A 24,136-nucleotide genomic window follows, 5' to 3' on the forward strand; every position below is an offset into this window, starting at 1 on the left:
TTTCTCAGAATAACAACATATGCTATCAATACCTCTTAATTTTGAGCTACAAATTTCAGCCATTTTTGCCAAATTTAACCCTTTACAGAAAAAGTTATATTATTAAACTTTTGTTAATATTGTCGTCAAGATATAGACAAATCGCTAAATGTATTTGGACTATTTGGTCCTGATATGTATTTTTGTTCTATGGTGATCATTTTGATACCTCATTTGTCTACTTCAGTTGAAAAATGGCAATGTTATGACTATTTTTCATTTTTTAGTTAAATTCGATATGGCGGCCATTTTGATGACGTCATAACCGGAACTTATACAATGTTAACATTGGGGTTTTTTTGCTGTTGTTGTTTAAACTGATTTATAACTGGAAAAAAAACTGTTTAGCAATAATAGTTTGCTGTTGGAAAACATTTTTGCTGCGTCAAGCAAAATATGAAAAATTTGCTGAAAAATCACCATTTTTGAGCTTAAAATCAAACTTTTTCATTTCCTGCGTAAAAAAATCACTACATAAATTGGATTATTTGGTCCTGATATGTATTTTGTTGTTCTATTGTGGTCATTTTGATACCTCATTTGTCTACTTCTGTTGAAAAATGGCAATGTTATGACTATTTTTCATTTTTTAGTAAAATTCGAGATGGCGGCCATCTTGATGACGTCATAACCGGAAGTTCATCCAAACGTATGCAATGTTAACATTTTGATTTGTGATCAGTGGGTCATAAGGGTTAAGAAAAATATTGGTTCGGAGGTTTGGGGGATGCATGTGGGACCCTCCTAGCCCATGGCCTAATAGAGATTAGAGTCATCTGTTGATCTTTGCTTTGAGCGTCTTCTGCATATTATGGATTTCATGAAATAACGAAATTAATGTTTTACTTTTAGAACACTAAATTATGACAAATCGGCAAATCGTTGCCAAATAATCGAAATCAACAAGATAATAATACCTGTATACCAATTGATACATTCAAAAATAAAATCGATATACATTCAAAAATAAAATCGATATACGCTCTTATGTGATTAAAAATCATGGTAATTAAATCTTGCTGTTTACAGGTTTTTTCAACTGACCACCAATAAATGTAATTTCGAAGCAATCTGTGATTGATATTTATAGTAAGAATTAAGCCGCGGAAGGTGCTGCGTGTCTACGTAATGTAAACTATAATTTTAAGACAGATTACTATAATATAAACTTCTATCAATGCTGGAATGATAAAAGTAACAGATTCTTGGGTCATGTACGTTACTCATTATTAGAGAAGACTAACTTAGTTTCAAACAGTTTCATATTCAATTCAGAAAATGTATTCAATTCAGAAAATGTACAATGTGTAATTGCTATAACATCATGCAATGCAATGATAAACTACACATTTTCGGCTAACATTCAACGAGAGAGTTTGATTTATTTATATTTGTTAAACCGTTCATCCGCATGTATTCTTCGGTAGGGTAACGATACATCTACATGTACATATATATGCACATGTACAATACTCATAACAGGCGAATTTGTTCCTAAATAGTTTTATATTAAACCTTTTTTGGTCCCAATACAATATTATTTTTTTGAAAAATCCAATATTTATTACAGCTGCATAGGACATGGTATTTCTAATATTTTTTTTTTAATTCGCATTTTCTAAGTGTTAGATGAATATGCATCCGGATCAAAGATCCGTCACTTGGTTTTTCCTTTAGTTTTATGTGCTTGCATCCGTAATCAACAAAGACGGCTGCTGTTGATTTTAAACATGTTTGAACGGTCAGTGTTGTAAATGACCGGCTTAAGTATCTAAAATATCGATTTCTACTCAACCGGAAACATATTCGATGTTCTCTCAGTCAGAAAACTAGCGTAATGTTGTTGTGAAGTGGGTTACGTTTTATTATACGTGTACTTCTAAGTAGACGTAGATTTACGTGTAAAATTAATCGTTACTTCGCTGCACGTAAAGTTATGACCTTTAGTGAAACACGTTTTAGACGTAACTTACGTCTACGTCTACGTTTACGTCTACGTTTACGTTTACGTCTACGTGTAGACTTACGACCTTTAGTGAAACTCAGTCCAGGCCCCTAATTCAAATATTCCAACTATCTCTCAACATCAAATCGGGTACCATCGACATGGAAAGAAGCATATATTACTGCAATACATAAGAAAGGATCAAAACAACAAGCCCAGAACTATCGACCAATAAGCTTAACATCAATAACATGCAAAATGTTTGAGATTTTTAGAGACTACATAATAAAGCGTATGGAATCCAACCATCTGTTTACAAAACATCAACATGGTTTTAGGAAGGGCCGTTCCTGTGTGACACAATTAATCGATTTAATAAATCAGTGTAAAATGGAATTGGACAAAGGAAATAACATACACACCTAGCTTTTCAAAAAGCTTTCGATACTGTGCCACAAAGACTACTTGTTAAGTTAGAGGGATACGGTATAACTGGAAATGTCAAACATTGTATTAAAGATTTATTATCAAATAGTATGCAACGATTGGTCTGAGGTAACTAGTGGAATACTGCAAGGAAGTGTAATTTGGCCAACTCTATTCCTTATTTATATCAACGATCTCCCTGAAGTAGTAGGAAGCGCTGTCAAATTACTTGCTGATGACACAAAAATGTATGCCTGTGTCAACAATGAATAGACAACCTGACATGTTCAGTGACTTCGGGTTTTGTCGGATTCCTAATCGTATCACGTGGCTGACGTTCGACATTACCTGCACGTGGTGAGCCAGGTGACTAGCGTAAGCGCACACGTGTTTGTTTACGTTTTCCTTCTGGCTTATATGAGCAAATCATGCTGGTATATGTCCACAGAATGAGTATTTGAAACATCCAATTCACACATTGCCGTAAACTATTGCTTGTATCAAATTATGATATGTGTGAGTACTATTTTCTTTGTAGATCCAGTCTGCTGAGGTCGATCACATGTTTTGTTTATGAAAATTGTTGACATATTCTCTTGGTTTCACATCTCTCGTGTTACTTCGAGATTGTCGCGACGATATTCGGAAGAGTTCCGAATTAATCTATCGAGCCTATTTTTCACGCGTACACGTTCAAAAGATCTTTTACTTTTATAATCAAAGATACTTCCAATGTTGCAACTTTATATAATTAGAAAGTTTAAAACAGACGGAGAAAAATATGTATTACACTTAAACAGTTTTCACTATGACAAAAAGAGCCAAAGTTATAGACCATACAACTTTAATCATATACCCTGTATAATTTCATAATAAAACTGGCTAAAATAGGCCAACTACATCGAATGCAGAAGTAAAAGAAGACTATTTAGCAAAATATTCTCTATCAACAATCTTTATATCGGAAGAAGACTACCTACCTTCTTTATGCTCACACACTGTTCCAGTGAACTTTGGAGGACAATGGCAGGAGATCTGACCGTACTTAACCCTACAGGTAGCGCCATTTTTACACGGAGATGACAGAGAACACAGAAAATCCAAATCTGAAACCCAGGTATGTATGAATTTCAATATATGTTACATTGCAATTCACACATTGCCGTAAAACTATTGCTTGTATCAAATTATGATATGTGTGAGTACTATTTTCTTTGTAGATCCAGTCTGCTGAGGTCGATCACATGTTTTGTTTATGAAAATTGTTGACATATTCTCTTGGTTTCACATCTCTCGTGTTACTTCGAGATTGTCGCGACGATATTCGGAAGAGTTCCGAATTAATCTATCGAGCCTATTTTTCACGCGTACACGTTCAAAAGATCTTTTACTTTTATAATCAAAGATACTTCCAATGTTGCAACTTTATATAATTAGAAAGTTTAAAACAGACGGAGAAAAATATGTATTACACTTAAACAGTTTTCACTATGACAAAAAGAGCCAAAGTTATAGACCATACAACTTTAATCATATACCCTGTATAATTTCATAATAAAACTGGCTAAAATAGGCCAACTACATCGAATGCAGAAGTAATAGAAGACTATTTAGCAAAATATTCTCTATCAACAATCTTTATATCGGAAGAAGACTACCTACCTTCTTTGTGCTCACACACTGTTCCAGTGAACTTTGGAGGACAATGGCAGGAGATCTGACCGTACTTAACCCTACAGGTAGCGCCATTTTTACACGGAGATGACAGAGAACACAGAAAATCCAAATCTGAAACCCAGGTATGTATGAATTTCAATATATGTTACATTGATTTTGATATCTGCAATACAATTACAATTATTGGTATAAGGCGTATTGATAAGCTTCAATATCACACGGAGACACAATGCGAACATACCTGTCTCCTAGAACATACCGAGAAGCATATCCACGGAATCATTACATACACGGGCTTTGTAAGGTCCTTAAGGAAATACCTTCATAATAAGGCCCTTTGTGTATGGAGTGAGAATCACCTGCTGTCCCTATTGCATGGTCGTCAAAGGCGACTAAATTTGGGATTTTATCTTTTGTTCTTCCAAAGACACACCAAAGTTTCTGCTACTGTTTAGTTCTCGGCATACAGGGAGAATGGCGACTTGTTCGACCGTTGCGAGTATAATGTGTGTTGTTTGGTGTATTCGACAACATGCTTCAGTGATATAGCAATATAAAAACGGGAACAATTCCACTAAAAAAGAAGACTACACCAATATACCGCAGTCTCCCAAAACCCTCACCTAGGGAACAACCAACTAAATGAAAAAAGACCTTCGAAATGGCTTCTGTGTATATAATATTGAGCCAAGGATTAAATTTTAACTCGGCCGCTGATTGGCTGGCTAATTATGAATTTCAAAAGTAGAAATGTTTTCTGACAGGTAATTATTCCTAGATAACCATGATATGAATTTGGAAATTCATATTGAGATTTAGGTTCAAAATATCTATTTTGATAATGAATAGGTAAAAACATTAGAATTTCAGGATTTTTTAGTGCAAAATGCGCTAGATTTCAATATAGCTACCCTAGTTGAAGTTTGAGCAGAAGGACCCAAACTTTTTTCTATCTAATGTTATATGAGAACCTAGACTTTAATTATAAAGTTATATAAAATTATATTAAACAGTTAACTAATATTCCTTTGTTTTTAATACTACATAACAAAACTTTAACAACGTTTAACACTGTGGTCTATATAAAATTATTTAGTTGGTTGTTCTCCCTAGCACTTCATACCGCAGACATGGGTTAATAGGACGTTTATTTGATTAAAAAAATCTCCTGTAATACATTCGATGCTGTATTAAATAACTGTCATGTGTGTGTTATTACATCAATGACATCCCTGTTCCTGTATAACATCCCTGTTCCTGTATAACATCCATGTTCCTGTATAACATCCCTGTTTCTGTATAACATCCCTGTTCCTGTATAACATCCTGTTCCTGTATAACATCCCTGTTCCTGTATAACATCCCTGTTCCTGTATAACATCCCTGTTCCTGTATAACATCCCTGTTCCTGTATAACATCCCTGTTCCTGTATAACATCCCTGTTCCTGTATAACATCCCTGTTCCTGTATAACATCCATGTTCCTGTATAACATCCCTGTTCCTGTATAACATCCCGATCTTTTATAGCCATGCATTCACAAATCTTAAATCAATGAGTTACAGCACAAACATACACAACGCATTCAGAGGAGACAAGCCTTAACAGAACGCTACGTCTTAATATCATTATAAACAAAGCAAACCAACATCTCTAAATTCTATATTGTCGGGCTTTAGTGAGATGGTACATAGGGCATAATTACACGGAGAAACAACACAAATATACCGCACCCTCCTTACGCTACAACATCATTACACACATAGCATACACCGTCCTTATATGCCTAGGATGATTGTTAATAGGATGTTAAACCTTATCTAGTATAAAAATAAACTCGTCGTTTCTGATGTACAATAGATAAAACTTAAAATTACTCAACTATACAGGGACGTAACTGGTAAATACACACATGTGTGTGTGAACATTAAAATCTGTTAACAGGGTGTTAAACCTTATCAAGTATAAAAATAAACTCTTCGTTTCTGATGTACAATAGATAAAACTTAAATTACTCAACTATACAGGAAAGTAACTGGTAAATATACACATGTGTGTGTGGACATTAATGTTTTTATTTCATTACACCATTACAAAATATTATTCTTTCTATTGCATGACTCGTAATCAGTAGACCATGAATGATGTAAGCAGACCATGGATTGTCGTCGGAAGACGATGACAGGTGTAGCAGCAAGTTTAAAGGACAAAGACATCTGTTTCTCTTTTGATTTCGATCAGATAAAATTCTTGTGAGAACTTTTGAAGAATTACATAGGATAAAAACAGGCGACAATTGTGGTTTATAGAGGTTGTGTTCGTCCACCAATCTTGAAAGGGCCAGGAACAGAAACATCCTAAGTAAATTTATCTGTAATCTTCCCCATCCAGATCGGAGGTAAGGAGACGCTCTAATCACACGTCCTGACCACAAATACCACATGTTCCCATAGACACTGACAATAACGAACACCTGACATCAGATCTATGTGACCACAAATTTCCTTTCTATCGTGTTAATGACTATTCTCTGGTTTTAAACCCATCAGCATTAGCTGTTGGCAATCGTACTCTACATCATCTTTATCTCGGATATAACCTATGTTTTTGGAAACAGCTGTTGTATAAAGGTGTGTAAAACATTTGGTATCACACTTAAGAAATATCATATTATAGTAATCTCATTTACACCAGCAGTCACTCTGTGAGGTCAGAACATCCGCAGAACAATCATTACCCTAGATCTTATAAATAAATCACAAAAGTAATATTTACACACAAAAAAAGTTTTTTTTAAAGAATTTCTCGAAAATGGAAATACATTGATTTGCTTCCTTGTCAATCGACATGTAGGAGTACTTAAATAAAACACTTCATTTGGTAACATCAGATAAACTAGACATAAAAAAATAAAAATCATAACACTTCATATATCATGTATCAGTACTACTTAAATATCTTAACTTGGGAAACAACATTTAAAATGAAGCTTCTACGTCTGAAATATCGCATTTAGTTGATCTCATTGATACTGTTAAAGACAGAAAACAATCTGGTTTATTACGTTTATTATGTTTATTAATGGTACGTTCTATGACCAGTCGGTGTCATTTAAGCTTCCCGTGTATGTTATGTGTCTTGGCCATGGGACAGAACTCAGAGCCTCCTCCCAGGAAGATCTGCCCTTCAGGGATGCATCCGGTGAATGGATGGCGATTTTACTCGGTCTGTGCTTATTAGACATCTCCAGTTCTGAGCGTAGACGTACTCGTACACGTAGACGGACGCGTATTCGGGGTCGTATCAAAAGTTAAAATACAAGTACATAACGAAATGTAGTCGTTTTTCTAATGATAAAATAAGCTGATACTATTAATTGGAAATGCAACATGCATTTTTCATTTGATAAAGCAGTCACGTATCACAATATCTGTCAGAGTAAATATATAACGCCCTTATATATCATTATAATAGATTTGCATATTAAGGATGGATTTACCAAGAATCGCGCGTATCTCCTCAAAAAGTCAGCAGAAATCTACTTTCATGATGCTATGACATGGGCTTTATTGACTGGCATGTAGAGTGATGTGTATGTAGTCGCACGATGTTATCGCTAACTGCAATTTGATCTGAATTTTCAATGTAAATAAGTCTGCTCTAATATATATACAACGTATATATATTTTTTTTATTTTTTCCCCAAATTCTCGCACTCTCAACTTTTGAGGAATAAAGAATGATGATTGGTGTTAAATGATTTGAGCAGGTGAAATTTTTCTTTTTGTTAATACGTCAGGAAATTGCTTTACATGAATGAAAAATCAACTTGTTACAATTTATAACATATACAGAATGTATATGAATAAAACAGTTATAAACCTATATATCAAGAGTGAGATGTTCCCGATTTCTAGACCCCTAAACATGGTCAAATACATATATAAACTTCACATGGTCACTATAACATAATGTTGTGCTTAATTTTTGAGACGCCCCCTGACAACTGTCGTATACGCGTACGTGTATGTAGTACGTCTACGATCATGTCTATTGGGTACTCGTGACTCGGGCATATAGCGTGTACTTTTCCGAATTACGATTTTTACACGAATCCTGGTAATTCAACTTTCGATAAGAAATAAAATTCGCCTATAACATCATATCATATACCATAGTGACCAGTAATGAATTGTCTTTAATGTAAGTTAAAACATATCAAGATCGGATGTTTTGTGTGGTGTTCATAGCATTTTAAAGATAATTACCCCATTTTTTTTAGGAAATGGGATACAGGGCTATGTAAACAACATTTCAGTATTTTTTTTTTCGCGCGTCGTAAACCTGTGGTCAATTAAGAAAAAATAATGCTCCAATTTAGTCGCCTTTATCGTTGAATGATGGGAATCTAAATACTTTTTTGTTTGTTTGTTTGTTTGATTTAATTAACGTCCTAATAACAGCTATGGTCATGTAAGGACGGCCTCTCATGTATGCGGAGTGTTGCGTGTATGTTGAGCGAGGTGAGTGTACTGGGAGACTGCGGTATGTTCGTGTTGTGTCTTCTTGTATAGTGGAACTGTTGCCCTGTTTATAGTGCTATATCACTGAAGCATGCCGCCGAAGACACCAAGCAACACACACCACCCGGTCACATTATACTGACAACGGGCGAACCAGTCGTCCCACTCCCTGTATACTGAACGATAAGCAGGAGCAGAAACTACCACTTTTATAGACTTTGGTGTGTCTCGGCCAGGGGACAGAACTCAGAGCCTTCCTCACAGGGGCGAACGCTCAACTCAAGGCCAAAAGTGAGGCGGTGCCAAGGGAGGCATTAGGAAAGATAAAGTCAGCTAGGAAGAAGAGAAAAGATAAGATCCTTTATTTAGTCGCCTTATACGATCCTGCAATAGGGGCAGCAGGTACAATTCTAACGCCCTACCTGCAGGGCCAGGGAATCTAAATACAATAGTTCCTACGCCCAACCTGAAAGGTTATTGTTCGGAATATTGTGTTGTGAAGTACAGGATTGATTATTCAAAGATGTTCTAAATCCAACCATTTAAAATGTGCTAGATCCTACTGGTTAGTCCGTTGTCAGTTTAATGAAATCGGTCTGGTATGCTGTCCGGGTCCGGCACCATAAAACTATTCTCAGACTATTTTTCTTTTACCAAAGTATATGATTTTACATAGACTTTAGTAAAACATATGTCTGAGAAAGTTTTATGGTGCCGAGACCCGGTGTTTTTGTCGATTGCTTCAGAGAGATAGCACTATACAATTAGCAAGAGTTTCCACTATTGAAATACAGAGACACAACACTAACATAGAGTAACTTTCCAAAATACAGTATACAGATATCCACACATTGTGTGCCAGGCTGCTAAGTCCTAAGCTGTTCATTGGGAATAAAAAGAAAACAACAAATCAAACTGGGGCCGCGGTTGCCGAGTGGTTAAGATGTTCCGACATACTACCACAAGCCCTCCACCTCGGGGATGTGGGTTTGAATCCCATGTTGGGCAGTCGCCAGGTACTGACCGGTGGTTTTTCTCTGGGTACTCCGGGTTTTTTTTCCATCAACAAACCTGACACGTCCTTACATGACCATGGCTATTAATAGGACGTTGAAATAATAAAACCAAATAAGTATTGATTGACGACACAATTGATACATGCATAATTACCGTAAACAAAAGTGAGAAGTCTGCTAGGAGATAATAGCACTATTTCAACCCTGTGATATTATTGGAAATGACTAGTATGCAACAGTGGTTTATATTACTAAATCTTGTGAACCATGATTGCCGCTTGATTCGAAATATTAAACTGTAAATTGACTTTCGTATATAAACTTTACATATCCATAGTGAACATACTTACCTGTGGGTACTCTTTGAGATAAAACGCATTTCGAGAAAATCACAATCACCACTATTCCGAACATGGTCAGTTATTTTAAAATTCTCCACCAGTTTTACTAAATATACATTACAGTTAATAGCAAAATTTAGTCTCGTATATCTGTTATATATACCTGTGTGAAATGGACACGGAACGTGACTAGAATACATGGCTATAACAGTTTTAGGGAAAACGAGAGACGAAATAAAAGCACTTAATCATTTGAAAGTTTCTGTTTGGACACAACGACATCAGCACAAGACGCTGTAGCGTACCATGTGTCTCCACCGAGCTAACATCATAACAAGCAGGTTTAATACGTTACATGTCACTAGGTTGTTGAAGTTATGAACATAGGTTTCCTGTATTATATTTATAACTATTTTATTGCGTTTCTTGTTTTTATGCAACATCGATAAAAATGTACATAAAATATATCGATAGAACTTTGTGGTCCCGGCATATTTATTAATATTATTATAGTATCTAAAACCTGTATATATCTAGGTAATTTTACTTTACTGTATATAGTTTAGCAGAAGTAAGAGTGAAATACGTATTAACTCTCACACAGACAGATACACAGGCAATATTTCTTCACGTGAAGGCCCTCTCACGTGAATTGTCACATGAAATTTTGCCCTGCAGGTAGGGCGGTAGAATGGCGATATCCCGGAACGGCTACATTTATTTTAGATGCCTACATTTATAATTGACAAAACCAGTTTCTGATTTTATATAATTCATGCATATTTAAAATGGTTACCAAAACTACAGCCAAAATGCTATACAACCGTTGTATTAATTGCATCAAGGGATTTGCACTCGATATTTGAATTTCAACCTTAATAACAAATTTAAACAAAATGACGTATTATGTTGGTCAAAAAAGGCACATAAAAAGGTCATAATTGATACAACCCATGGCAAAATATACAGATTTTTATAAAATGTCTATTTTCTGATAACATGGACAGCAAATTACCTTCGTCAGGAGAACTTAACTTGTTTTTTAGGTCACCTGAGACGAAGTCTCAAGTGACCTATTCTAATCGCATTTTGTCCGTCGTCGTCCTGCGTAGTATGTGCGTAAACAATTTACATTTTCGACTTCTTCTCCAAAACCGCTGAAGCAATTTCAATGAAATTTTGCACAAACCTTCTAAGGCATAAGGCCAATAAAAATTGTGAATTATATGGTCCCCACCCCCCCAGGGAGCTATGGGAGGGGCCAAAAGGGGTAAAATTGACTAAAATTTCAAAAATCTTCTTCTCCACTCACAGATGTGATGGAATTAAATACTCTTCATAGATAGAAAGGTCCTAAGGTCCTTTACAAAAAATGTGAATTATATGACCCTGGGGTCTCAGGTTTCCCCCTGGGGAGGGGGTTATGTTTACTATAGTTTATATAGGAAAACACATTTTTGAGTATTATTTGATCATTTGTAATAGAAAATGAGTCAGAATTATCAGTATGAGATGGTCATTGAATCCTATTAACCAATTTTCCATGACTGACCCCCAGGGGCCTTAGGGGCGGCTCAAAAGGGGTCAAATAGGCTATAACTTCAAACATCTTCTGAAATTCTGGAAATGATAGAATCACATACTCTTCATAGATGGAAAGGTCTTGAGGTGTTTTATTAAAATTGTGAATTATATGACCCTGGGATCTCACGTTTCCACTTGGGGAGGGGGTCCAGTTTACTTATAGTTTATATAGGGAAAACACATTTATGAGCATTTTTTGCTCAATTTTCATAGGAAATGAGTCAAACTTGTTTAGAATTATTAGCCTGAGATAACATTTTAATATTATATCTATATTGGTCCTGGTCAACACCCTCAGGGCAGAGGGGCGGGGGCAAATAGGCTAAAACTTTAAAAATCTTCTTCTTAAATACTGGAAATGGTAGAATCAAATACTCTTCATAGATGGACAGGTCTTAAGGTGTTTTATGAAAATTGTGAATTATATGACCCTTGGGTCTCAAGTCTCCCCTTTGGGAAGGGGTCAAGTTTACTATATATAGCTTATATAGAGAAAACACATTTATGAGCATTTTTTGCTCAATTTTCATAGGAAATGAGTCAAACTTGTTTAGAATGATTGGCCTGAGATAACATTTTAATATTATATCTATATTGGTCCTGGTCAACCCCCTCGGGGCAGAGGGGCGGGGCCAAAAGGGACAAATAGGCTAAAACTTTAAAAATCTTCTTCTTAAATACTGGAAATGGTGGTATCAAATACTCTTCATAGATGGACAGGTCTTAAGGTGTTTTATGAAAATTGTGAATTATATGACCCTTGGGTCTCAGGTTTCCCCCTGGAGAGGGGGTTAAGTTTACTGTAGTTGATATTGGGAAAACACATTTTTGAGCATTATTAGTCATTATAATAGGAAATTAGTCAATTGTAGTCAGAATTATCCCTATGTGAAGGCCATTGAATCTTATTACCAAATTTTCCATGACTGATCCCCAGGGGCCTTAGGGGCGGGGCCAAAACGGGTCAAATAGGCTAAAACTTCAAAAATCTTCTTATGAAATTCTGGAACTGGTAGAATCAAATACTCTGCATAGATGGAAAGGTCTTAAAGTCCTTTACAAAAATTGTGAATAATATTACCCTGGGATCTCATGTTTCCCTTCTGGGGAGGGGGTCAAGTTTACTTTATTTACATAGGAAAAACACATTTATGAATATTATTTGCCTATTTTTCAAAGGAAATTAGTCAAACTGGGTGAGAATTATTAGTCTGAAATAGCATTTTAACATCATATCCATATTGGTCATGGCCGACCCCCAGGGGCCAGAGGGGCGGAGCCAAACGGGGTCAAAATAGTAATTTCAAAAATCTTCTTTTTGAATTCACAGATTTGATGGAACCAGATACTCTTGATAGATTGGAATGTCTTAAGGCCCTTTACAAAAATTTGTGAATATCATGGCCCTGGGATCTCAGATTTTCCACTGGGGAGGGGGTCAAATTTACTATAGTTTATATAGGAAAATCACATTTAGGAACATTATTTGCATAGTTTTCATAGGAAATTAGTCAATCTGGGTTAGGATTATTAGCCTGAGATAGCATTTTAACATCATATCCAAATTGGTCCAGGCCGACCCCCAGGGGCCAGAGGGTTGGGGCCAAAAAGGGTCAAAATGGATAACATTTCAAAAATCTTACCTCTGAATTCACAGATTTGATGTAACCAAATAATCTTCATAGATTAAAAAATCAAATTTATAAAATTACTGACTGACTTCAAGGGCCTGATGGGCAAATATATAGTGTTTATATGCATGTCTTTGTTTCATTCTGTATCTGATATCAGGTGACCGTTAAGGCCCATGGGCCTCTTGTTTTTTTTTAATAAAAATTAAAACGAAATATAACCGATGGCAGCGACTAAGGAATTTAACGAAATTCCATTTACATATATCGAGCCGGAGCATTCAGTAAAAATAGGTATCACAAACCTTTCAATTGAAAACATACATTATATTTACATGTATAGTTTTTGATAAGAAGATTATGATGCCGTAAAAATATTTTTGCAGTAAAATATCAATATACTGCCCGTAATACCCAATGTTTAGTCATACGCGGAGACCAAACAAACGAATGAAACATCTCTTAACGATAGGTTAAGTTAGTTAAGGTTTATTTTTTAATTTGTTAGGGCAGTGTTTGGGTTCAAATATCAACAAGATCGACGGACTAGCTCGGGCTTGCGATTATTTCGACCCCTGGGTCTATATTATTGATCTATCCAGTATCTTTTTTCCAAATGAAGCATTAGAAATTATGCAAATAGGACATAATTATAAGATATAGTATCTTGATTTATAGATCATTCTATTGAGTGTTCTATGAAGTGTACATTTCATATTGTGAAAAGGAGCTTGTTTCCGCTTGTATGTTACAAGGTATATAACCCTATAATGTGCATGTATATAATTTGATAAGATTTCATTTAGCCCTCAATACACAGTTAATGTATGATTGTACATACCTGCTGAAATATTGAAATGCAACTGTATTTTGAGGTTGAGGTCTTGTTTATAAATGGTATTTATATGAAAAATTAAACAAAATCATAGATCTTGGTTTATTGGGTTATTAAAAATGTGTGTTTTATGTATTATGTATGCATCATATTTAATGATAATTTTATAAATTACATTACAACATGTATTTATATCCTTTTCTGTTTTAATATTGTACAACTCTGTCAATGTTTGTTATAATATTCCAATATTGATTTTAAAAGGTTTGCATTACAAAACATTAAATATTTAAATTTTCCCATATCCATTTATTAAGAGGATTCAAACACATGTGATTCGTGTACAATCATTTTAAAGCATACCTTATAGATATTTGCATAATAAAACAAATACCACTTTATTCAATTACTGGGTTTGGTATATAAATCACCAATGACTAAATATCCTTCCTTCTGTTAAAGATGCTCCACCGCTGACAAATGACATTTTTTCACTATCAAAAACACGAGCAGACGATTTACTATATTTCTTCAGTTACAAAAGTTACTTACTTTACACCATTAACAACATTGAAAGTTTGAGCTTCTAATTTCACTTCAAGTCAAAGTTACAAAAAACAATTAATTGCATCCCGAAAAAATTCCGTGGCACTATATCCTATATTGAATTAGGTACTGATTGCGCATGCACCAAAGGCAAAATAAAATATTTTATAACATTTTTTGTGTTAATTAGACATATATATACACGATTAAACACCAATTGTTGTTCAAGTTATTAATATCATTTATGCTCTGTCGGCGATGGAGAATCTTTAACTTATTACATGTAATTCCTTAGCTACATGTAAATCATTTTTACCTAGAAGTTTGTCTGTAAAATGGTAAAATTGAGAATGATATATCCTGACCATGTTTACTGAATGACCACAATTAAGAGGTTAAGAAAAGTCTTCATATTGGCCATGTCAATGCAATAATATTGTATTTTTACCTGTACATAGTGATTTTTGTTCCCTATACAACAAAGAAACCCTATAATTCAGCCATGATTGGATATTGTTCAGATCATTAGCTCTGTACCTGGTATAATTTTTCATGTCTAATTTTCTATTTTGCTTATGTTGCAGGCGTGGGAAACCCAAGAATATAGGAAGAATTTCTTTAGGTTACACATATTTTTCTGTATGTAAAAACCAAGACAGTAAATGCATGAAAATCATAATATCTCTATCTATTTCCTGAGTTCATCATCTGCTACAAAATTTCTTTTGTTCATTTGAAAATTGCAGCATTCAGCATTTAGTACAATAATTTTGGAACATTTGTCATATACAAACCTATATGAAGACGTGAATGTCTCAGAAAATGGTTTTATTGTAACATTTAGTATAGTTTTGATGAAAAAAAACTTAAGTTTATAATTTGAATTGCCATTAGAAAAGATGGAGAGAGAGAATAAATGAAATATTTGTGAGCAATGAAATGAAAAATCTAGGATGTACATTGAAGTATATATATTTTTAGCTCACCTGGCCCGAAGGGCCGGTGAGCTTATGTCATGGCGCGGCGTCCGTCGTCCGTCGTCCGTCCGTCCGTCCGTCAACATCGCTACTAGTCATGGAGTTCTACATGGATTGTAACCAAATTTGGCCACAAACATCCTTGGGGGAAGGGGAACAGAACTTGTATAAATTTTGGCTCTGGCCCTCGGGGGCTGGAGGGATGGGGCCCAATAGGGGAAATAGAGGTAAATCCTTTAAATAGCTACTAGTCATAGAGTTCTGCATGGAATGTAACCAAATTTGGCCAGAAATATCCTTGGAAGAATAAGAACTGAATTTGTATGAATTTTGGCTCTGGTCCCCTAGGGGCAGGAGGGGTGGGGCCCAATAGGGGAAATAGATGTAAATCCTTTAAATCACTACTTGTCCTAGAGTTCTGCATGGATTGTAACAAAATTTGGCCAGAAACATCCATGGGGGGAAGGGGGACAGAACTTGTATAAATTTTGGCTCTGACACCCCGGAGGCAGGAGGGGCGGGGCCCAATAGGGGAAATAGAGGTAAATCCTTTAAATCGCTACTAGTCATAGAGTTCTACATGGATTGTAACCAAATTTGGCCACAAACATCCTTATGGAGAAGGGGAACAGGACTTGTATAAATTTTGGCTCTGACACCCCGGGGGCAGGAGGGGCGGGGCCCAATAGGGGAAATAGAGGTAAATCCTTTAAATCGCTACTAGTCATAGAGTTCTACATGGATTGTAACCAAATTTGGCCACAAACATCCTTGGGGGAAGGGGAACAGAACTTGTATAAATTTTGGCTCTGGCCCCCGGGGGCTGGAGGGATGGGGCCCAATAGGGGAAATAGAGGTAAATCCTTTAAATAGCTACTAGTCATAGAGTTCTGCATGGATTGTAACCAAATTTGGCCACAAACATCCTTGGGAGAAGGGGAACAGGACTTGTATAAATTTTGGCTCTGACACCCCGGGGGCAGGAGGGGCTGGGCCCAATAGGGGAAATAGAGGTAAATCCTTTAAATCGCTACTAGTCATAGAGTTCTACATGGATTGTAACCAAATTTGGCCACAAACATCCTTGGGGGAAGGGGAACAGAACTTGTATAAATTTTGGCTCTGGCCCCCGGGGGCTGGAGGGATGGGGCCCAATAGGGGAAATAGAGGTAAATCCTTTAAATAGCTACTAGTCATAGAGTTCTGCATGGATTGTAACAAAATTTGGACAGAAATATCATGGAGAATAAGAACTGAATTTGTATGAATTTTGGCTCTGGTTCCCTGGGGGCAGGAGGGGTGGGGCCCAAAAGGGGAAATAGAGGTAAATCCTTTAAATCACTATTTGTCCTATATAGCTAGAGTTCTGCATGGAATGTAACCAAATTTGGCCAGAAATATCCTTGGGAGAATAAGAACTGAGTTTGTATGAATTTTGGCTCTGGTTCCCTGGGGGCAGGAGGGGCGGGGCCCAATAGGGGAAATAGAGGTAAATCCTATAAATTGCTACTAGTCATAGAGTTCTGCATGGATTGTAACCAAATTTGGCCAGAAACTTCCTTTGGGGAAGGGGAACAGAACTTGTATAAATTTTGGCTCTGACCCCCCGGGGGCAGGAGGGGCGGGGCCCAATAGGGGAAATAGAGGTAAATCCTATAAACCACTACTTGTCCTAGAGTTCTGCATGGATTGTAACCAAATTTGGCCACAAACATCCTTATGGGAAGGGGGACCGAACTTGTATAAATTTTGGCTCTGATCCCCCAGGGGCAGAAGGGGCGGGGCCCAATAGGTGAAATAGAGGTAAATCCTTTAAATCGCTACTTGTCATAGAGTTCTGAATGGAATTTAACCAAATTTGGCCACAAACATCCTTGGTGGAAGGGGAACAGAACTTGTATTAATTTTGGCTCTGACCCCCCGGGGGCAGGAGGGGTGGGGCCCAATAGGGGATTTAGAGGTTAATATTAAAATTCCTTCAGAAAAGAAACAATGAACCTGTATTCAGAACATTACTTGGCATTACAAACCAGGTGAGCGATACAGGCCCTCTGGGCCTCTTGTTTCCATGACTGCATGTGGCATTAACTATTTTTCCCCATGGTGATTCTCAACACTGATCCAGTTTATTGCTGTTTTTGGGTCATGGACTCAATTAACTATGAAATAGTATTTGCCTACAAATCTGGATATCTTAGTCATTATATAATTTTGAGGAACCACTTTAAAAATATTACTGAGTTGCTGCTTACATGTATCTGTACTGAGTTCCCGAAAAAATTCCGTGGCACTATATCCTATATTGAATTAGGTACTGATTGCGCATGCACCAAAGGCATAATAAAATATTTTATAACATTTTTTGTGTTAATTAGACATATATATACACGATTAAACACCAATTGTTGTTCAAGTGATTAATATCATTTATGCTCTGTCGGCGATGGAGCATCTTTAACTTATTACCTGTAATTCCTAGGCTTAGATATGTCATTGTCTGGGGGAAATGCCACTGGTTTGTTGTTTGATTTTCTCATTTTATTAAAGACAAAAGGACAAGGTTTTCTCACATAGCTAGCCATGTAAGATAGAGTTGTCCCATGAAAGACACCTATGTAAGATAAATCTATCTTACATAGCTGTGACGTCACAATTGCAAAACAATGAGACGACGCCTTATCAGCCAAAGTTGGCGTCATTTTTCTTCTATTTCGATTGATTTGTCGGATTTATTTACCATTTCATTTGTTTAATTTGCATTTCAAACCATTTTACCTAAGATTTCTTGTTTATATTTTTAATATAAACCAAACTTTGATGAGCTCTTTCGAATGGCGTTCTTATTTTCAAAATAGATCAATTATTCAGAAAGTTATAATTTTGTCACAAAATGGCTGCCTCACCTTTCGTGCAAGTAACTCGACAAGCAATGTGAGAAAATAACTCTTTCATATGTAAATTATGTAGGATAGAACTATTCCACACGAGGGTACAGAATTTTGGGTCAGAACCGAGGCTTGCCGAGAAAGAGTCATATAATCTTACAATCTTAGTGATTAATTAACGAAAAAGTAATATTGACACACATAAATTATATAGATATATATATCCTTGCTATAAATCCGGATCATTAAACCACAACCGGGCACCTGGCCTGGCAGATCGTTTTAGTCAGCAGCGTTGAGGCATGCGCATTCGTACAGTAAAAACAAAAATGGAGAAGCAGGATGTTTGAATTGCGGTCTTATACATAGAAAAGTGGCGTATCTGCATGGTTCTACGACACCCACTGCTAACATTTACGGCCCTTTCGTCCATTAAAATGTTGGCGTATACGAATATAAATCGACGATCGAAGTCAAATCTGAGCTTAAATTGTCATTTTGTACTTGTATTTTCACATCACAAAAGTATAAATAACAAATCACAGTAACTAGGATTTTAGAGGGGAAAACCCGAGTTTTGTACCAAAAGGGGTCGTGTACCAAATGGGGAAGGGTCACGTTAGACAATTATTTACTGCTTTCCGTTGGTATTGTTTGTTGATTGATAACTGGCACACCAACAAATATGAAACAATGTTCCTTCGTCATGCAGAACATATTAAAGTCAACAGAAAGTTAAGTGTTAAAATAATCTTTGAAATAATTTTGAACAAATATTCGGGCCATTCCAAAGATGAGGATGAGCTCCATTCTCTGCCAATATGAGTAAACAGAGCTTGCTCTGTTTTAATTATATAGAGATGTTAAATGCAGACTCAAGTTACACTTATGAGTTGAGGGTATGTAAAATGCAAATTTTGTGCGAGGATACTGCGGTTATTCATGTTTTCCTCTTGTATATGAACTGTTGCCCTTTTCAAAGTGCTATATCACTGAAGCATGCCACCGAAGACACCAAGAAACACACCCCACCCGGGAGATCCAGTCGTCCCACTCACCGTATGCTGAGCGCTAATCAGAAGCTAGAAAATACATATGAGTTGATAAAATGCAATAAATTAAACATTTATTGTAAAAAGTTGCAGCTATAAGGTATTGATATATTATGTATAAATTTAAGTTTCAAATAATGGTTTCCTTGTTGGTACATTGGTGATATATTTTTTTGTATTTACATTACCACTGCACAGTACCTATATGTTGCTACTAAGCCCAACGTGTGTTGTTTTCCAATATTTACATTTACTTGACACTCCTTAACTGAGGCAAAGTTTAGTGTATGAAGTATAACTGACACCCAAAACGTAACAATTATGATGTCACTAATGTTGATGTGATGACGTCAACTGATCACCGTCAAAATGGCTGTTCTATCTTGTGGATGAAATCGTCGTTGATAAACGGTTTTCCTGGTCTAGCTTTAACAATGTTAATGCATAGATTTTTGTTTGTTTGATTAATTAACGTCCTATTAACAGCCAGGGTCATGTAAGGACGGCATCACATGTATGCGGTGTATTGCGTGTATGTGTGCGAGGTGCGCGTTTTGGGAGACTGGTATATTCGTGTTGTGTCTTCTTGTATAGTGGAACTGTTGCCCTTTTTATAGTGCTATATCACTGGAGCATGCCGCCGAAGACACCAAGCGACATAACAAACCCGGTCACATTATACTGACAACGGGCGAACCAGTCGTCCCACTCCCACCCTAAAATGAGTTGATAATGTAAATATAAGCATTAAACTATCTTCCTGTGGTATCCTGTTTAAAAAGATATCAGAGCTTTGCAGACAACCATTTCATAATGCGCTAGCAAAACTGAATTATTGGATAAGATATCGCTGTGCCACAACTGAATTTGTTTTATTGTATGGAAATTGTGTTCCATTGGACAATATATTAAGGCTCAAACTTGCCCTCCATTGATACATTTTTATTTTCTTAACAACTTTGTTCTTACATAATGTTTGAAATCTTTTCCTTGTCTGCTCTCCATGTACTCCAACTTGGACGTTGATTTTATCCTATACGAAAACTCATCCTAGTTCATGCTGTCTAAGTAGACTTCTAGTTTGTCCTTCTTCTGGTCACTTAGCGAGACGTTTCAAAACTGACATAACATTAAAATGTATGCAGTATATGTAGAAACTTTATCCTGAATATCTACAAGAAAACCAAAAGTCTATGTATGGTTTGGGCCCTTTCTTGACCCCAAATCCATCAAATTTTCAAAACTGTTATTTAGTGATTAAATTGGTGTATTCAAAATATTTTATTACATCCCTGATTCAACTATAGTAACTGTATACTACCTATTTGGGTTCCCAACCAAAGATGGTTTCAACCTCATATTTCGCTCTATTTTAATCCTTTTACCGTTATTAAATGTTTTGCTAGTCCAAGAAAGAAGGAATGCAGTATTTCAATTGGTGCATGTCTGTAAGCAAAGAAATTTCAATTATCAATTATCAGAATGGTAACATGTTTAATTTTGGCACTACAAAATTCAAAGAAAAAACAAATCAAATTAAAACTTTTGAGATGAGATAATTTTATCAGATAACTATAACAACCTAAATGTTCAAGAATTTCAGCATAAAATAATTACATGATCCCAACTCAATTTTGTTACAATGTACTCAAATACTGACATCACAATGAATAATAGGAAAGCTGACAAAATAAACCTTGTTATGTAAGATACTAATCATGTACATGTATTCTCTATATCATGCAACCATTATAACATTCATATCCGTCAGTATGTGGGGCAGTTGCAGGAAAAGTAACATCTATATTGACACATACAAAAATATTACGGGTGAAGTCACAAGCAGATTGCGTGATTGAAAGTGTATTCTACCTCACTTATGAGGGTCAATGTATTGCCAGAAAGGGTTTCTATGCGTCTTTACTCCAGTTTCTTTTTGCAGGTTTTTGTTGATTCCTATTTCCAGATGTTGCAATATCCTCTTTGTCTTTTCAGCAGACTTCAACTCCCATTTACCTGATGGATCTGTTTTGTCAGCCTTTTTTATTTAAAAGTAAACATTATCATTTTCATCGATGTTTATCTCTATTTAATTTTAAAAATTAAATTAAAATGATTTATGGAAGCATTGTACTGTCTTTCTATGGAATATATGGTCTATATATTTTTTTTGCATACTTGCACGCTAATCGAATGAAATACCCCAATTGTTCTATGTTATTTGCTAGTGCGCATTATGAAGATTGTCTGGCATCTATATATAACATTAATGCCATAGGAAGATAGTTTAATGTTTAATTGAATAACGTGCATTACCGTGTTATGATTAGGTTCTGTACCAAAGTCTATAAAAGTGGTATTTTCTGATCCTGCTTGGCGCTCAGCATACAGGGAGTGGGACGACTGGTTCGCCCGTTGTAAGTATAATGTGACCGTGTGGGGTGTGTTGCTTAGTGTCTTCGGCGATATACCACTTTAAAAAGGGCAACAGCTCCACTATACAAGAAGACATACCGCAGTCTCCAAAAACATGCACCTCACACTTCACACATGCTACATAGGAGGCCGTCCTTACATGACCCTGGCTGTTAATAGGACGTTAAAATAATCAAACACACATGAAGACGGTGTGTTTTGGTAATGGATTACTGGTAAATGTTTATATAACATTTCGTACACCATACAAATTGATGTTTAATAACACGTTTACAATGTTGTATAACATTTTTGAAGATGCTTTAAGAATATAATAAAAACAAAATTGTTCTCCTTGATCAAATAATATTGGTATATTATATATTACTGGAAGAGATATTAAGGGTATGAAATTTCAGTGTCATGTTACATAAGAATGTTCAATACATAACAACCATTTCACCATTGGATTATGTATTCAAAATTTTACCTCTTTGCAAATATTAATATTAAGTTCGTGAAAATACTGCCAATAGATTGTACATTTATTCTTTACTTGTTTAGTTGTATTCCTGATGTAGGTTTGATCACAACCTAATTTTAACAACATTGATTATACCTCTATAGCAAAGGGAATTTTCGTCCTTACATGACCATAGCTGTTAACAGGACGTTAATTAATTAAACATTCGTCTCCTGATTTAGGTCATGATTGTGGTTTTCTTAGAAACCACGCAAAAGTCATTGTCACAAACAATGTTTGTTTTGTTTGTTGGATTTAATTAACGTCCTATTAAGAGCTAGGGTCATGTAAGGACGACCTCCCATGTATGCGGTGTGTTGCGTGTATTTTGTGCGAGGTACGTGTTTTGGGAGACTAAGGTATATTCATGTTGTGTCTTGTGTAGTGGATCTGTTGCCGTTTATAGTGCTATATCACTGAAACATGCCGCCGAAGACACCAAGCAACACACCCCACCCGGTCACATTGTACTGACAACGGGCGAACCAGTCGTCCACTCTCCCTGTAGGCTGAAAGCTAAGCAGGAGCAGAAACTACCACTTTTATAGACTTAGGTGTGTCTCGGCCAGGGAACAGAGTCTTTCTCGCTGGGGCGAACGTTCATCTCAAGGGAGGCGGTACCAAGGGGGGCATTAGGAAAGATAAACTCGGGAAGAAGAGAAAAGACAATATTCTAAATTAAGTCGCCTTTTAGGTTCATGCAATAGGGGCAGTTGGTACAATTCTTATGTCCTACCTGCAGGGCTAAACAATGTAGAAATAGTAACGGAACGAATGTTACTAATGTAGGTGTCCCTAGTTTAAAGAGAAACAACTCGTGTTAATTTAGTAAACATTGGGTAAGGGACAATATCCGTACGAGACTAAGATACAAAATTGAGATTGGTCATAAATTATTGAACTCCTAGATAATGTATCATAGTATACGTATTTTGAAATTGATTAAATTTGATTACATACTAATGGGTTTACTTTGGGAAAACATACAAAAATAAACAAGTAAACAACACGATCAATGGACAATAAGAATACATTGCTAAAAAGTATGATATCATATTTATAAGAGACATTCAACATATAACACTGATGTGTCAGCAATAGCATGGTTTTATTAGAAAAAAAACTATGCTAGTCTGAAACTGAAATGTCAGCGATCAAAACATCCAGACAGACTATATAGAGACAGATCATGCGCTCTACTCACGATGTAGGAGAGGCAGTATTGGTTTTAGGTTTCATAATAATGATAACCAAGCAGCTAGATATATACTCGATATGACAACTGAAATACCGCTAAAATATTAATAAAAACAATATCTATCGCCAGTTATCAGTACACCTTTGTCATATGCGAACCATGCTGTGGATTTATAATTTTACTTTTGTTATGAAAAATCATCACTAAATATGTCGCTTTTTAAAGACAGTGTCGAGCCACACAGGCATATTTATTACAGCATATCTACGTCATTCTCATATGCGAGACATCTGATGGGGTCGCTCATTTTACTTTTGTTATGAAAAAAGTCATCAATAATTATATCACTTTAGAACTACACAGACACATTTATTACACCATAGCTACGTCACAGCAGTGACAATTACTATCAAATGTACTTGTGTTATTTATGTATGCCTGGCGTGGCCTACAAACCTAAATCCTACAATGTAAACACGTTGTCACTATTTTCTCTCACATCCGCATTTTACGACGAGTCTTA

General features: G+C 35.9%; 1 protein-coding gene across 2 annotated transcripts in view; it reads right to left on the reverse strand.

Annotated features, from left to right (window-relative positions):
• The window catches only part of LOC138307464 (asparagine-rich protein-like), a 39,220-nt gene extending 29,104 nt beyond the window's left edge, over positions 1–10,116 (reverse strand). Inside the window, exons 1-2 of one of the 2 annotated variants that reach the window (XM_069248227.1) lie at positions 9,977–10,116; positions 4,073–4,198 (exon numbers count right to left, since the gene is read on the reverse strand). In XM_069248227.1, coding sequence (XP_069104328.1) covers positions 4,073–4,198; positions 9,977–10,040 — 190 coding nt within the window. In that variant the 5' untranslated portion in view covers positions 10,041–10,116. Of the gene's footprint in view, positions 1–4,072; positions 4,199–5,306; positions 5,816–9,976 lie in introns of those variants that run through there. The other variant, XM_069248231.1, reaches the window with a different exon arrangement.
• Positions 10,117–24,136: the final 14,020 nt, after the last annotated feature.

The sequence above is a fragment of the Argopecten irradians genome, chromosome 14, assembly GCF_041381155.1.
Source record: "Argopecten irradians isolate NY chromosome 14, Ai_NY, whole genome shotgun sequence".
In the NCBI taxonomy this organism is placed as follows: domain Eukaryota; kingdom Metazoa; phylum Mollusca; class Bivalvia; order Pectinida; family Pectinidae; genus Argopecten; species Argopecten irradians.